At 42.7% G+C, this 17,211-nt stretch overlaps 1 protein-coding gene across 7 annotated transcripts in view; it reads left to right on the plus strand.

The window, feature by feature from the left end:
* SLC16A3 (solute carrier family 16 member 3) overlaps positions 1 to 13,036 on the plus strand; it is a 47,508-nt gene extending 34,472 nt beyond the window's left edge. For 4 of the 7 annotated variants that reach the window (XM_034790077.1, XM_034790071.1, XM_034790075.1 and 1 more), the window contains exons 2-5: positions 5,802 to 6,044; positions 6,440 to 6,583; positions 6,970 to 7,737; positions 12,014 to 13,036. In XM_034790077.1, coding sequence (XP_034645968.1) covers positions 5,822 to 6,044; positions 6,440 to 6,583; positions 6,970 to 7,737; positions 12,014 to 12,300 — 1,422 coding nt within the window. In that variant the 5' untranslated portion in view covers positions 5,802 to 5,821 and the 3' untranslated portion in view covers positions 12,301 to 13,036. Of the gene's footprint in view, positions 1 to 912; positions 1,101 to 5,801; positions 6,045 to 6,439; positions 6,584 to 6,969; positions 7,738 to 12,013 lie in introns of all 7 variants that reach the window. The other 3 variants (XM_034790072.1, XM_034790073.1, XM_034790074.1) reach the window with 1 other exon arrangement.
* Positions 13,037 to 17,211: the final 4,175 nt, after the last annotated feature.

A 17,211-nucleotide genomic window follows, 5' to 3' on the forward strand; every position in this document is an offset into this window, starting at 1 on the left:
AAGCCGCGATCTGCGGCGGCAATTTGGCGGGAGGTCCTTCGCTCCCAGGCGGAGTGAGGGACCGTCTGCCGAATTGTCGCCGAATACCTGGTTGTGCCGCCCCTCTCCGGAGCGGCCGCTCCAAGCACCTGCTTGACAAGCTGGTGCCTGGAGCCGGCCCTGCCCCCAGAGCCTCCTGCACGCCACGAAACAGCTGATTGCAGCGGGTGGGAGGCACAGGGAGGGAGGGGGAGGCACTGATCTGCAGGGCCCGCCAGCAGGCAGAGGCAGTGGGGGGAGCTGATGGGGGCGGGGGGCTGCTGGTGGGTGCTGAGCACCCAAAATTTTTTCCCGTGAGTGCTCCAGCCATGGAGCACCCACGGAGTCAGCGCCTATAGACACAGAAGCTTCTAAAAAAGGTTCCTTGTCCTGCTGGACAGAGTGGGAATTCTAATTTTAGAGAGAGTCATCTACTCCATTATTCATACTCCCATTGTTTAGCCTGGGAGCAGCTTGACTAACTGGAGACAAAGAATTCTGTCAAAGCATTATTTTGTATCTATTTTTTTTCTAGTAAGAATTAGTGTGCTGCCATTTAACAGTGATTAGTTAATAATCCATCTGCCCCTGTGAGGCTTTGCAGATGGATATTTTAGTGACTAAATTATGTCAGTTTACAGAGGATTACCCTTAAAAGAATTTTGCTGTAAATTCACCAAAGAAACAGTACAGGCACACATAAAACCATATCTACAGGAAGTAGTAGTGACCTGTCTGTGGTAGGAAAAGTTGTTTGTTTTTTAAGTTGGGTATCCAGATACTAGAGCACATGGGGGAGGGAGAGAAGATAGAAAGTCTCTTCTATTACTTTCTGTCATTTGTAAACTTGTTCCTGTAAAAATGTCATGATGGAAACAATACTTTTTCCTGCAGTTGCTTCACTCTATATGCACACCAAAGTCCTGAAGACCCTGGAATCAGGAAGCTAACTTATCTAGCAGATGTACTGGAAATACAATCCAATTTTGGCTATTTGCTCAAGAAGAATATTTTGGTAGAAACCTATATGATGAATGGAACAAATTCCAAATCACCTAATTTTGCGACAAAATAAATTAATGGTAATATATTTACTGAAACAGAATGGCATATGATTTTATTTAGCAAAATGTATTAAACCAACAAGTTTAAATACATTAATGAATTTTAACTTGCTGTGCAAAAATAATTATCAGTAAAGTACATATAGTTTCTTCACTTCTGTTGACCCCAGTGTTTAGGAAGCCAGGCATGTGCTGGAATTTAAATTTCATTGCTTTTGGAGGGGCCTGGGGGCTGAGGAGCTTGCTCTCCCTGCCTGGAGTTCTGGGCCCCCACTGATTATTGGGGGGTGGGAGGGGAAGGGAGTGGGAGAGTGTGCCCCTACTTGCCCCTTGTGCATGCCCCTGCGTGACATATGTCTTTGGTATCCTAGTGTCTCCAGAACTTCTTTTTGGACACGTGAGATTTCTCAGTGTGTGTTTATATTTAATGCCTTGTTCTGCCTTTCTCTTCTAGATTAGAGAGCCCTTTATTACCCATCCAGGTACTTATATACTGTTAAGTTATTTTATCAAAATAGATTGAAACATTAACAGATTGAGTTCTTTAAGTCTCTTACTACAAGACATTTTGTTTTCTTTCTTCCACAAAGGATTCTTTAATTTTTCAGTTTATATTCCAGATGGAAATTCCATTCCAAAATTTCAGAGTTAAGTGTGTAAGACAAACTTAATGGGACTACTCACAGTAGTAAAAGTTCAGCACATTTAAGTGTTTGAAGGATTAGGGGTTTATTCTCCAAAATAAAAGTGACTTAACATTCAAAGGGTACTGAGGAAGCACATACCTTTAAAAATATTGGCATCCATGTTTAAAATACATTTACTTTCTTGGGGTTTTATGCTTCACAGCCTGTTGGTATTATACTGGTTTTAGGGTCTTGATACCCAACTTCCTGAATACCAGGTATCTGTTGCAATTGAATTCCCCCCCCCCCCCCAAAAAAAGGGGGGGAGTGTGGTGCTAGCTTTCCCTTAAAGAACAGACCTGTGAAATAGATCAGTGATGATCACTGCCAGGTTTATTTCTGGAACATGAATGTGAAATTATTTCTTCCAAGTAGCAGAGTGCTGGTCTAAATGTCATAGAAAGGACACTCATTTCAGACTAAGAATGATCATGTATTCAGCACGCAGCTGTCTAGACAGCAAGTCTGTACCAAAAAGATAGGGAGGCCTACACACTGGTTTTGAAGTGCATTTATCAGGAATAAGGCACAGTGAGCCAAGTACAAAATGCATAATGAATCAACAATCACGGTTGTCTTGATATTTCATAAGAGAATAGAAGTATTGCTTAGTAATGGGCATCTTACCTCTCTGGCATGCAGATTCCTCCACCACTTCAGATTTCCTTTGCCTAGTAGGGTGATTTGGTGGGTTGGCGATTTTTAAGTGATATGTCCAAATAAGTGTAGGACCCCACCCCCAAAGTGAGGTCTGTGACCAGTCTTACACTCTAGGAAAATGGAGACAAAACATTACTTCAGTCTCTCTGTGGTCTAAGGCTTTCTCTTTTTAAGCTCCCCCACCATGGCTGGAGGCATTTCCACACCTCTTCTGTGTGCCAGCATTGCCAGTCCCTAGCTTTCAAAAATCATTAATTAGGCCCAAAAATCATGAGATGTTGGGTCTTATTTGCCTTCTAGGTTTTGAGCCGTTAGGCTTTTTGTTTTCAAGCTTTTCTCTGCAATTATGAAAGCTATAAACATACTCTTTGAAATTAAAAGTTGAGATTCTGACATTCGATTCCCAGAACTATGGCTGTAAGAAAAATACTAGCTATCACATGACTCTCAATAAAATCATGACAGTTAGCAACCCTCCTTCTACGTTAGGCTCTATGAAGCTGCTGTCCACTCCACCTAAAAAATAAATCCTGCTTCTTATCTCCAAAGCACTTGCTTGCCATCCCCCTAGGCCTCTTCCCCAACCCTTTCCTCAATCTTCTTCCAGATAGGTTCCCTCAAGCCCCTTCTCCATCAGCTCCCTTCTATGGGTTTCTTACCTAGGTCTCCCTCACACTGAGCAGAGCATATTAGCCTTGTCCCCCCCGCAAGCTTTTTTTAAAGACTGCTGTCATATGACTTTTCATGCAACTACAAGTCCCAGAATACCTGTCCTTAAAGAGACCAGGTGAGTGAGGTAATATCATTTATTGGACCAACTTTTGTTCAAAAGCTTGTCTCTCTCTCTCTCTCAACAGAAGGTTGTGTCTTGCATCAACAGAAACTGGACCAATGAACGATGTTACCTCACCCCCTTGTCTCTCTAATATACTGCACCTAACATGGATACAGCTAAACTGCATGTCCTTAAAGAGTCAGAACTAGGAGGAAGGATGGACTGGACCTATGCCTGCCTTTAAAAGGATAACTTGCCCTGTGACATGCATATAAAACAAACTCCTTCTATGGGAAAACTATTTAGGGCTAGAAAGTGTCAATGTATTGTTTTAGTATGATACTAAATTCAGGAGTCTGAACACTTCCTCAGACTGAGCTAGTTTCCATCTTCTTTATTAATTGGCTCTTTAGCTTTGTTATCTTGAATTTTGTGAAGTGCAATGATGCTGAGATATATATTAGTAGCTTATCTGACATTTAACTCAAAATTTCTGTCATAATTTGAATGTTAAGAGGGTTATTGTGTCTTCAGCATAATCTGCTGGCATAATTTATTTTGTCAGGCCCTCATCCCATATTTTGAGCATGTGTACAATATATTATGTAAGATCATGTGCCACTTACCCCAAGCAGGCCCATATAATGCAATAATAAGATAAATTTTAAATAAATTTTATAGTTTTAGTGTGACTTTCCTGTGACAGGTGGGTTTTTTTTAAGTGAGTACTAATGAATTCAAATTAATGAACCACTGAGGTACCTCAAGTATTCTAACAAGAGGGTCCCACAAAAAGTCTTTCCCCTATCCAGTGATTAAACTCAATGTATGAGGGAGGAGGGCAGAATTCTGAGGAGTATGGGCAGTGGGACTGAATTATCTGTTTCCAATTTAAACAAAATTCCTTATCACAACCATAACCAAGGAGGGAGACAATATCACTAGGCAAACTTTTATTAGGTGTTCGTCACTTACAATGGTTGTATTTTATTCCTGAAATACTGTGATTCTGATAGTGATGCACAATATTCTCCTTGTGCAGTTTCCTTTTTCCCTAAAGGATTAGTGAGACTGTCAAGGAAATGGAATAGTGCAAAAAAGGCCATGCTGCATGTCCTTAAGGATCCTAGCCTGAGTAAAAGGATATATTTAAAACAAAACAAAACAAAAAAAACCTTAGCCAAAAATGAATGAAACAAGTGGATGTCCTAGCCTTGTATGATGAAGCTGATGTGACAAAAACAAAAATCAGGGGCTTGCTCAGTATGTACTACGTCCACAGCTGCACTTGCTCTTGTTCCAGCCCTGCTCCAACTTGCTACCAGTCCCTGTTGTAGCCCCTGTTCCCCCTCTGCTTCTGACTTCTGGTTTCAATCCCCAGCTCTGCCTCTGGCTTATTCTCCTGATTGACCTTCCAGCTCTGGCATTTGGCTTCTATCTCTGTGGCACTGACCCTTGGCTCATTCCTGGACTCTGCCCACCCTGGACCCAGCTATAACCAGCAGGAAAAATGCTCATTTCAACCACTAGGCCTGACCACCCCAAGGCCTGGTTGACTACAGTATTATCTGCACTTTCAAGATAGAGACTTGAGGCATAAAGAATTTAAGTGACATGCCCAATGTCACAGAGGCAGCGTCTGGCAGAGTCAAGAACTGAATCCAGATCTCCTGAGTCTCAGGCCCTCTCTCCTTTCAAACTCTGTTTCTCTGTCACAGTGACAGCATCAGTATTCATCCTGTCACTCACTCTCGGGCCCATAACCTGAGGGGGGTGAGTATGAGGGGGCAGTTTCTTCCTTAAATCCTACTGAAGAATCACAATTGCTATGATTTATAACTCTTTTTAGTTCTTTGAAAATTGCCTGCAGGTGTGTCACCACTATAGGTCGGTCTGTCTGTGTCTATCTAATCTATTGTATTTCTCTGCCCCCGCACCCATTACCATTGTATCTGAATGCCTCAAAAGCTATATAAAGTATTTATCCTAACAACATCCATGTGAGGTACTAGCATGCCCATTTTACAGATGGGGAAGTGAGGCACAGAGTGACTTGTCCAAGATCACACAGGAAGTCTGTGGCAGAGCAGAGGCTTTAACCCTGGTCTCCCAAATGCAAGGCTACTGCCCTAAGCACTGAATCACCCTTCCTTGCTAGCATCTAGGTCTTGTAAGGTTATTTACAAACAGTCCTCGCAGCATAAGGAAAGCAAAGTTTCCTGTATAGCAAGTGGGCTTAACATATTTATGATATGCAAAGAGAAACCAAGAAATAATGAATTTATCTTAGTTCTCTATAAAACAATCTTTTTGGTTGAAATCCTCTCTATTTGAACTTCAGGTGATCTGTGATGTATATCCATTTAAAATTCTACCAAATAATTACATTTCTGCATAATGGCTACAGATTTTCTGTTTATTAGGAGGAAAAAACAAACAAACCTCTGTTCCCAAGTCTTCGGCCACTATATTTAGAATGTTCTCACGTTTCATGTGTCTGCATATACAACACCTCCTTCCTGTGGAATAAACTTGAGTGGATTATCATTCCAATATGTATCTATGGATTCTCGTAACTGTATTTTTATTATTTCTTAGGCAACCCATTGAGTTTCACTATGGGAGCTGTGGTGGTTGATGATGCTCCATCTGGTGTCAAAGCCCCTGATGGGGGTTGGGGCTGGGCCGTTCTCTTTGGAGGGTTTGTCATCACTGGATTTTCCTATGCCTTTCCAAAGGCTGTTAGTGTCTTCTTTAAAGAGCTTATCCGGGAGTTTGGTGTTGGATACAGTGACACAGCATGGATCTCCTCCATTCTACTGGCTATGCTCTATGGAACAGGTAAATTATATCTGTTTTTTAAAACAAAGTAGTCTGGGACACAAACAAATAAAATTCACATTAGAAGGAAAGGTCTTAAGTGCTTATTGTTAATCTGCTTGCAAAACAGGCATTTCGAAAAAATTAACTATAGGGCAACGTATGAATTGTCAGTTCCCTGGGTACATCCATCATGTCTATAAAAAGAGAGTCTCTGTAACTTCCTTTTCATCATCCTCCGTAGAAAAAGACAGTTTCACAGCACTCTGAAGTTGCAAAGTGCTGAGTATGGAGAGTTACCAGAGAGGAGATGTGCACAAAGTGTGGGAAGAAATGCGAATATATAGATTAAATCAATAGAGAAATTGGATTGTCCTGGTTACTGTATCAAGCATATTCTTGTTCCTCTTGCTCAGGTCCCCTGTGTAGCATGTGTGTCAATTGGTTTGGCTGTCGTCCAGTCATGCTGGTTGGAGGGCTCTTTGCTTCGCTGGGTATGGTGACAGCTTCCTTCTGTACCAGCATCATTCAGCTCTATCTCACTGCAGGTGTCATTACTGGTAAGTAGGTGTGGGTGACTGACAATGCGCAAGTTAGCTCCATCTCAGATTCTGACGTTCGCACTGGTATCAATGGCAAACACCTAAAGCATTAGATCCTCAATAATGGGCCTCTCTGAAGAGCCCAAGTCAACCTGGAAGGAACTAGTCAGACTAGTTCTAACAAATGTTAGCTCTTCTGTTATGTTAGCCATTGCGTGCAGGAATAATATTATGATGGAACATTTTTAATGGTTTTTGATTATTCTGGAATCTTTCCTCCAGTTGACATAAGAGAAGCCTGACCTTTTTTGTCCGTATTTGTGAATCAAAGAATGTTGTAACGGTGGAGATTTTTATATAGACACTGCAGCTGACGCCTGACTTTTGTGTGCTCTCTATTTCAGGTTTGGGTCTGGCACTCAACTTCCAGCCATCGCTCATCATGTTAAATCGCTACTTTGACAAACGCCGCCCTTTAGCTAATGGGCTTGCTGCTGCTGGAAGCCCTGTGTTTCTTTGTACCCTCTCTCCTCTGGGGCAAATACTGCAACATGAGTATGGCTGGCGAGGGGGATTCCTTATACTGGGTGGAATGCTGCTCAACTGCTGTGTTTGTGGGGCATTAATGAGGCCTTTGGAGCCTCCTAAGAAATCTGAAGCTGCTAAAGAACTTACTGAGAAGAAAACAAAGAAAAAGCTTCTGGATTTCAGTGTCTTTAAAGATGTTGGTTTTTTAGTCTACACTGTGGCTGCCTCCATCATGGTGCTGGGCCTCTTTGTGCCTCCAGTCTTTGTGGTGAGCTATGCCAAGGATTTGGGATATCCAGACACCAAATCAGCTTTTCTTCTGAGCATTCTTGGGTTCGTTGATATCTTTGCCCGGCCTATTTGTGGAGTGGTAGCTGGTCTGAAGTGGGTCAGACCACGCTGTGTTTATCTCTTTAGTTTTGCTATGATTTTTAATGGTTTTACAGATCTCATAGGTTCCATGTCTACCAATTATGGTGGCTTGGCAGTCTTCTGCATTTTCTTTGGCATTTCCTATGGAATGGTAGGTGCTCTTCAGTTTGAAGTTCTCATGGCTATTGTGGGTACTCAGAAGTTTTCCAGTGCCATTGGCTTGGTGCTTCTGGCTGAAGCTCTAGCTGTTCTAATCGGTCCACCATCAGCAGGTAAATATTCCAGTCAATTAAGAGTTTAACACCATTTGTGTTATTCAAACAGTGGTGCCTACTTATGTGTGTTGAGACAAGAGATAGAAAGCCAAGTAACATTAGTCACCCAAGAAGTAAACGCCATAGATCTAACGATGCACACAGTCACATAACTTATTGCTGTTAGAATCAGAGATGGGTCTAAGCCAGAAAGTTCACAACTCTTGTAAAGTTCAGACCTGTTTGGAATTGGGGGTTTGTTCAGGCCCATCTCTTAAATCTTTCCCTATTTAAAAACCCAATGGAACAGATTCTACCTCCCCATAGGGAATTTGAAGGAGGAGGAAAACTTCATGAAGTGAATAATTTAGTGTCATGTGAAAAACTCTCTCATGAAGAGTGATTGAAAAGATTGGGATTGTTACCTTAGAAAGGAGACAATAAGAGCTGATGTGGTAAAAGATTGAGAGCTTCTGTTCTCCCTATCTCATCATACAAGAACAAAGGGAAATTAAAAGGAAGTGGGAAATTCAAAACTGATCAAAGGAAATTATTTTTTCACACAACACTTAGGGTACGTCTATACTTACCCGCTGGTTCGGCTGCAAGCAATCGATCTTCTGGGATCGATTTATCGCGTCTTGTCTAGACGCGATAAATCGATCCCGGAAGTGCTCGGCGTCGACGCCGGTAATCCTGCTCCACGAGAGGAGTAGGCGGAGTCGACGGGGGAGCCTGCCTGCCGCCTCTGGACCCGCGGTAAGTACCTTTAAGTTCGAACTAAGATACTTCGACTTCAGCTACGTTATTCACGTAGCTGAAGTTGCGTATCTTAGTTCGAACTGGGGGCTTAGTGTGGATCAGCCCTTAGAATCATAGAATATCAGGGTTGGAAGGGACCTCAGGAGGTCATCTAGTACAACCCTCTGCTTAAAGCAGGACCAATCCCCAACTAAATCATCCCAGCCAGGGCTTTGTCAAGCCTGACCGTAAAAACCTCTAAGGAAGGAGATTCCACCTCCATAGGTAACCCATTCCAGTGCATTATCCTTTTCTGTCTAATGTCATCCACCCGCCCGCCTCTGTGCAAGCCCATGCAGAGTGCTCTGCACAGTCCTGCAAATTAGGTGATAGTGACATGTATTAAAAATAATTTTTTGAAAAAAATATGGTGGTGACTTCATGCAATATAACTTCACTCTACAGTTTATTTTATTTGTAAGATTTTGTTTGTTTTTGTTTTTTTGGGGGGGGTATCTATACTTTAATTTAGTCTCTTGTAAAACGAGAACCTTTCCAAGCAGCTGAGGGCCCAATCACCACTTCAATAATACTCCTACCCCTGGGTCCACCTGAATTTAATTGAATTAAGAAGCTGAATTGTGAGACAGTTCTGTGCTCCAGATTTTGCTCGCTAAGTGAAAGTTAAATCTAAAAGCATATGAAATGCAGCACTTGGGTGGAAGGGAAAATGCTATCAGGAGTGAAAAGAGGCAGGTGTAAGTAGTACAGGCTTTATCTGCCCATGCAAATAGTTTATATTGAAATGTATCAATAGCTGCCTTGAGTCATGGTCAGCTCTATCTCAGCTTATTATGATTGTTGTTTTGTGTTTGTTGTTTTGCAAGTTTCAGGACATTTAAACAATACAGTATATTTTAAAGTTGACATAACGAGAGCATTCCTAAGCCCTGTTCTACAAGCTGAAAAATGTCTTAAAATACTCTCCCAATAAGTATATTTATGTTTGACAAAAGTTATTGCTGTTAAAGGCCTTAAAAATGCATTTACTATAAAAACGCAAGCATCTACTAATTTTGAAACATATTTTTAAAAGACAGTCTTCCCCCTGTTTGTGCCTACATATTGGAGCCACATAATTGTGGGAACAACTTCTGACACATGGATGTCTAAGATCATGATTACTTAGACAAGTTAGATGTCTTCAAATCACCAGGGCCTGATGAAATGCATCCTAGAATACTCAAGGAGCTAACTGAGGAGATATCTGAGCCATTAGCAATTATCTTTGAAAAGTCATGAAAGACGGGAGACGTTCCAGAAGACTGGAAGAGGGCAAATATAGTGCTCATCTATAAAAAGGGAAATAAGGACAACCCGGGGAATTACAGACCAGTCAGCTTAACTTCTGTACCCGGAAAGATAATGGAGCAAATAATTAAGCAATCAGTTTGCAAACCCCTAGAAGATAATATGATAAATAACAGTCAGCACAGATTTATCAAGAACAAATCATGTCAAACCAACTTGATAGCTTTCTTTGACAAGGTAACAAGCCTTGTGGATGGGGGCAAGTGGTAGATGTGGTATATCTTTACTTTAGTAAGGTTTTTGATATTGTCTCGCATGACCATCTCATAAACAAATTAGGGAAATACAACCTAGATGGAGCTACTATAAGGTGGGTGCATAACTGGTTGGAAAATTGTTTCCAGGGAGTAGTTATCAGTGGTTCAAGGTTATGCTGGAATGGCATAACGAGTGGGGTCCTGCAGGGATCGGTTCTCGGTCTGGTTCTGTTCAATATCTTCATCAGTGATTTAGATAATGGCATAGAGAGCACACTTATAAAGTTTGTGGACGATATCAAGCTGGGAGAGGTTGCAAGTGCTTTGGAGGATAGGATTAACATTCAAAATGATCTGGACAAACTGGAGAAATGGTCCTTATGGAATTTCATCCTATTTACTTCAGACACATGCAAAGTACTCCACTTAGGAAGGAACAATCAGTTGCACACATATAAAATGGGAAATGACTGGCTAGGAAGGAGTACTGTGGAAAGTGATCTGGGGGTCTTAGTGGATCACAAGCTAAATATGCTGTTGCAAAAAAAGCAAACATCATTCCGGGGTGTATTAGCAAAAGTATTGTAAGCAAGACACGAGAAGTAATTCTTCCGCTCTACTCCATGCTGATTAGGCCTCAACTGGAGCATTGTGTCCAGTTCTGGGTGCCACATTTCAGGAAAGATGTGGACAAATTTGAGAAAGTCCAGAGAAGAATAACAAAAATTATTAAAGGTCTAGAAAACATGACCTATGAAGGAAGATTGAAAAAATTGGGTTTGTTTAGTCTGGAGAAGAGAAGATTGAGAGGGGACATAACAGTTTTCAAACACATAAAAGGTTGTTACAAGGAGGAGGGAGAAAAATTGTTCTTCTTAACCTCTGAGGATAGGACAAGAAGCAATGGGCTTAAATTGCAGCAAGGGACGTTTAGGTTGGACATTAGGAAAACCTTCCTAACTGTCAGGGTGGTTAAGAACTGGAATAAATTGCCTAGGGAGGTTGTGGAATCTCCATCACTGGGGATTTTTAAGAGCAGGTTGGACAAACACCTGTCAGGGATGGTCTAGATAATACTTAGTCCTGTCTTGAGTGCAGGGGACTGGACTAGATGACCCCTTGAGGTCCCTTCTAGTTAGGGTGACCAGAAGTCCTGATTTTATAGGGATAGTCCTGATATTTGGGGCTTTTTCTTATATAGGCACCTATTACCCTCCACCCCCGGTCCCGATTTTTCACACTTGCTATCTGGTCAGCCTGCTTCAAGTTCTATGATTCGCAAGTGCAATCAGGTACATAGATTTCTAAATGTAAACAATGGGCCTAGAAAATTTCATGTGCAAACAGAGAAGCATGGTGAAGGTAGGGATGCAAAATCAGACCCTTTATATGTCACTTAAAAAGAACCCAACATTGATTTAAAAATCACACTTCTTTCTGGTCTTTTGTTATAAATTATGTAAGATTAATAGAATTGAAAGAAATTGGTTAGTTTTTTCAGTTTGTTTACCTTGTCCATTTGACAGCACATTGTATACAGTCAGTTTCACACACCCCCAACCCCACCTCCTGCCATAGTTAGCTTGGCAGTTATCCTCTTTTGTTAGCGTGGGTCTTTGACACAACAGGGGAGGGGGAAAATTTTTAAAAAAAAATAGGAAAGGGAAACTGTAAAACCACTGACATTAGCCAGGAACCCCAGGGCACATAATGTATGTGAAACTATTTTGACTTGTTTTAAAAATCAATTGGACTTCAAGGGTAAATTTTTCAAAAGCACCTAAGTGATTTGGGAACAGACTTTCAGTGGGACCTATGTTCCCAAATTTTAGGCACGTTTGAAAATCTTACCTCAAAATGCCAGTACTCCTGTAAGATTTTTCACTTCAAGAATCATTTGGAAAATTAATTTTGTTTAAAAAAAAAAAAAGATTTATTACAAGAGAAGCATTTTTTGTTAATTACCTGTGAATTTTGTCTTTCAGGCAAACTCTTGGATGCAACAGGCACGTATATGTTTGTTTTTATTATTGCTGGAGTTGAAGTTGTTACTTCAGCCCTTGTGATGGCTTTAGGAAATTTCTTCTGTGTTAAGAAAAAATCAGAAGTGCCACAAACAAAAGAGGAGGCAGCAGAAAGAGAAGAGTTAAACAAATCCGAAGACAAAACACCTGAAGATGCCAAGGTGGACTCTATTGAAGTAGAACAATTTCTGAAAGATGAACCTGAAAAAAATGGGGAAATTGTAACTAACCCAGAAACGTGTGTGTGAGTGACACAGGATGAGTGGCAAAGCATTTAGGGAAGAGTGAGATAATTTCAACACTATTTTAGAAACCGAACTAGTTTAGGGCTGGGCCATCTGCTTGACCAACTGGGGGCCAATCAGCTAATCAAATCACTGTTTGGAAGCTTTGTTAAGAATTCTTTTCACCTAAAACTGGATTTATCAGTGAGAGGTGGAGCTCTGTGTTTGTAACATTTTAAGTAAACTAAGCAGCCTTTGTTACCAAATGTAGAAATCCTGCTATGCATCACCAGAAAATTCTCACTTGGAAGAAAATATATTTGAATTAGAGAGGAATGATATGTACATTTTCATTCAATATGGGTGAAATTGTTTGTTTGTGTTTGTGTGGTACAATTAAACGTAACTTCCCTTTCTGTGTTCTTTCTCAAGGAGAAAGAATGAGATGAGGGAAAAAAATCTCAGGAACTTACTGGTCTCCAGAAGGTTTTTGAAACATCTTACTTTTAGTTATTTTTAGATTTTTTTTTTTTTTTTTGGCTCAGCCCTAATCTAAGTTGGATAATAAGAATAATATCTATTACTTTGTTTTAAGTAAGTGTATTTCTGAGTTTTAGCTAAACATGTAATTTTCTTAATTGGGATTTTTATTGTAAATATTGTACACTGAAAGGCACTCAGACCCTGTTCTTAGCAAATCACATAATTGCTATTCCTAAATAGCATCTAAAGAAAATGAAATGAGCAGTATTAATCCTTACCTAGGCTTACCTTGTTTTCTTTACAGCCTATGTGCATTGCACATACACTGACTCCTATTGGTAACTACTGCGCTGACACATGCAGGCATCTGCTACTGAAATTGGTTGAAAAGTCACACAACGCTAGCAGCTGTTACATCCTATGCTATTAGATATCAGCATGAGATTGACTCCTTACTTCTGTACAGCAATATGCTGACTTTGCTTCTTCACATACCCTGAATACTAGTAGAGTGCTAAAAATAATTAAAAGTAACTCCCTGAGTTACTCTCCCTTTTCATTAGGGGAAAAATCTCTCTATCACTAGGGTGACCAGATAGCAACTGTGGGGGAAAAAATGGGATGGGGCAATAGGTGCCTATCTAAGAAAAAGTCCCCCAAAACAGGACTGTCCCTTTAAAAATGGGACATCTGGTCATCCTATCTATCACCCCTGTATATAGTCTCACTGACTTAATATTACTAATTGGAGAAGTAAGGTGAACAGGATTTGGCCCTATGCATGCATTACACCCCTTTTGACCTGATCAGTTAGATAAAAATTTGGAGTCTTGGAATTTTCAGAGGTAAAATGGGTCATGTAGTCAGGTGGTTTATTTGATGCAATCTTTTTTTATTTACAAAGAATGTACGAAGTCCTGTTTCCTTGTCTCTTAGTGTTTGAGTCCTGCTGCATTCAGTGTCCCTGCTTACAAGTCCAAGCCCCATTTCCAATCACTTAACCATGTTGACCTAAATTTTAAGAGTAGACTAGGCCTGAGAGAGAGAGCTTTTGGGCTATGTCACTTTGGGGGGGTGGGAAATATCCACTTCCCTGAAAAACATAGCTATGCCAGCCTAACCTCCTGGTATAGAAGCATGGAGATTGACAAAACAGTGCTTCTGTCAGTCTAGCTATAGTTGCTCAGGGAGGTGGTGCTCCTACAGTGGAGAGAGGAGGACCTTTTGTCACTGTAGCTATGCTATAGGGTTATGCCAGCATTGCTAGCACACCATAGCTATGTTGATATAGTTCCCATAGTGTAGACCTGGCCTTAGCTTTTCTCAGCACTACGCTCCCAGTGCTTATTCTGCCTGTGTCCTTGGCTTTTCTGCCCTGGGACCTGCTGTTTGGTGTCTTCATTTCTTGTGCTAAAAACACCCCAAATAGACACAAACAGCTCCACAATCAATGCCCTAGTCCCTACATTTGCTATGTGAGTCCCCAGGCAATCCCTCAGACCGCATGGAATAGCTTCCTCTTAATCAGCTTTACCATGGAGTTCAGGGTTTTGGACAGTGACCTCTAGTGTTTCAGCTATTATTAAACAAAGAGGCATTTAACTGCTCCCTCATTTAGCCTGAATGGAAAGGCAGCTGTTATGCCCACCAATTTCAATGGGATTTAACCCAACGCATAACTAGGGTTCCGTGTCGGTCATGGAAGTCATAGAATCTGATTTTACACAACCTCCGTGACTTCTGCAGTGGCCAGTGTGGCTGACCCCAAGGTCGCTCAGGTAGCCCTGGGGACAGCCATACAGGCCACTGCTGAAGCAGCTCCACAGCCAGGCGCTCAGGCAACCCCAGGGCCAGCCGCACCAGCCACTGCTTGGATGGCCCTGGGCAGCTGGCCCTGGGGACCACCTGAGCAGCAGCCAGTGTGGCTGGCCCCGGGGACCATGTGAGCAGCGGTCCCGGGGGTGGCAGGAGCAGCCACCGTCAGCGGCCTCTGGCACCTGGTGCCCTTAGCCCCCCTGCTGAGCAGCGGCCCCCTGAGGCTCCTCCCCACAGCAGGCCCTCCCCAGGGTGCCCCCCCCCCGAGCGCTCCTTCTAGCAGTGCCTGCTCCCTGAGATTAAGTCATTGGTATAAGTCATGGATAGGTCACAGGCTGTGAATTTTTCTTTATTGCCTGTGACCTGTCCATGATTTGTACTAAAAATACCCATGACTAAATTATAGCCTTATGCAGAACACTTTTTTTTTTTTTTTGATGAGTGAAGAGAATCATTAAAATACATTATAAAAATGGTTTTGGGGAAAGGAAAGGCTGCAGAGGATGTGCCTGTGGCGCATAAGTCTAGTCTCTTGTGGGTTGTAACACTTGGGTCTCATTTCAGTTGAGTTTAGTGGGCAGTTGCTGAATGGTGTTGAATTTAACTAGGATGTCTGGCTTCTGGCAGGGAGCAGGTGGGGGGAGGGGGAAGAAGCCCTGGGCAGCTTCCCCTTCTCCTGGCAGGGAATAGGGAGGCCCACCCCTTACCCCAGTGGAGAATGGGGAGCAGAGGGTGAGAGGCAGCCTGCCAGGAACCCAGGAGCCTGTGTGGCAGCTAGTCTCCCAGAAGGGAGCTGCCAATGGAGTTGAGAGACTGGGCTTTCCCAGTTTCCCCAACTGCCCCTCTTAGGTCAGTGGAAGCATTCCTACTAGGGACATGCGCCACCGACCCAATGAGTGTAGTATGGACAAGCACCACTGCAGTAATTACTGTGGTGACTGTAAGTCGAACTAATATAGGGTGACTTATCCTAAGACTCTAAATTATATATTTATTCTTTCTGTATCTTAACCACTTACCAAGGACAAGTTAACACATTCTCAGAACATATCACTGAGGCAATGAAAATAGGTATAAGCTTTTCCTACACCAGTTCGTGAGCCATGCAGTTCCCCTGGAGAATTATTCTATACACCATTGTTTTCTCCTAATGCTGTAAAAATGCCAGTTCTTAGGTTTCCCAGTGCTACCTTAAAAACAGTAACTGGAAAATATATCAGACATGAGAAAGGGGAAAATGTTTCCTTAGAGCCATGACTTAGGGTATGTCTGCACTACGAAATTAGGTCGAATTTATAGAAGCTGGTTTTATAGAAATCGGTTGTATACAGCTGATTGTGTGTGTCCCCACATAAAATGCTCTAAGTGCATGAAGTCAGCGGACCGTGTCCACAGTACCGAGGCTAGCGTCAACTTCCGGAGCGTTGCACTGTGGGTAGCTATCCCACAGTTCCCGCAGTCTCCATCGCCCATTGGAATTCTGGGTTGAGATCCCAATGCCTGAATGATGCAAAACAGTGTCGCGGGGGGTACTGGGTACATGTCATCAGGCACCTCCTCCTCCGTCAGAGCAATGGCAGACAATCGATTCGCGCCTTTTTACCTGGGTTACCTGTGCAGACAACATACCCGCTCAGCTCAGCTCACCTCACCGTCACCATATGTCCTCTGGGTTCCGGCAGATGTGGTACTGCATTGCTACACAGCAGCAGCTAATTGCCTTTTGGCAGTAGACGGGGCAGTATGCCTGGTAGCCTTCATCGGCGATCTGGGTGCTGGCAGACGTGGGGCTGCATTACACACAGCAGCAGTCCCTTGCCTTTTGGTAGAAGATGGTATATTACGACTGGTATCCGTCGTCGTCGTACTGCAGTGGCTGTCAATCATGGGCACCTAGGCAGTCTCGACGATGATGGCAATCAGTCGTAGTATGCTATTTTCTGCCAAGCGCCCAGTATTTTCTGCCAAGCGCCCAGAAGATGCCGAGGGCTATCAGTCATGCTGCACTGTCGATGTAAAAAATAGATTTGTTCTGTATTCATTTGCTTCCCCCTCCCTCCGTGAAATCAACGGCCTGCTAAACCCAGGGTTTTGAGTTCAATCTTGGGGGGGGGGGGCATTCTATGTGACAGCTGTTTGTGTTTCTCCCTGATGCGCAGCCACCTTTGTTGATTTTAATTCCCTGTACCTGTACGCCATGTCGTACTTCACTTGGGGGGCATAGTGCCTCAATAGTAGCCATGTCATCACTCGCCCCTCCCTCCCTCCGTCCGTCAGATACTAGTTTCACGCCTTTTTTCAGACCAGATGCCATAGCACTGGGATCATGGAGCTCGCTCAGATCACCGCGGCAATTATGAGCACTATGAACAGCACGCACATTGTCCTGGAGTATATGCAGAGGCAGGACATGCCAAAGCAAAATCAGGACCAGCCAAGGAGGCGATTGCAGCATGGCGACGAGAGTGATGAGGAAATTAATTACGGACATAGACCTCTCACAAAGTACAGGCCCCAGCAATGTGCAAATCATGGTGTTACTGGGGCAGGTTCATGCCGTGGAACGCCGATTCTGGGCCCGGGAAACAAGCACAGACTGGTGGGACTGCCATGCTGCAGGTGTGGGACGATTCCCAG

Source organism: Trachemys scripta, chromosome 14 (genome assembly GCF_013100865.1).
Source record: "Trachemys scripta elegans isolate TJP31775 chromosome 14, CAS_Tse_1.0, whole genome shotgun sequence".
In the NCBI taxonomy this organism is placed as follows: Eukaryota; Metazoa; Chordata; order Testudines; family Emydidae; genus Trachemys; species Trachemys scripta.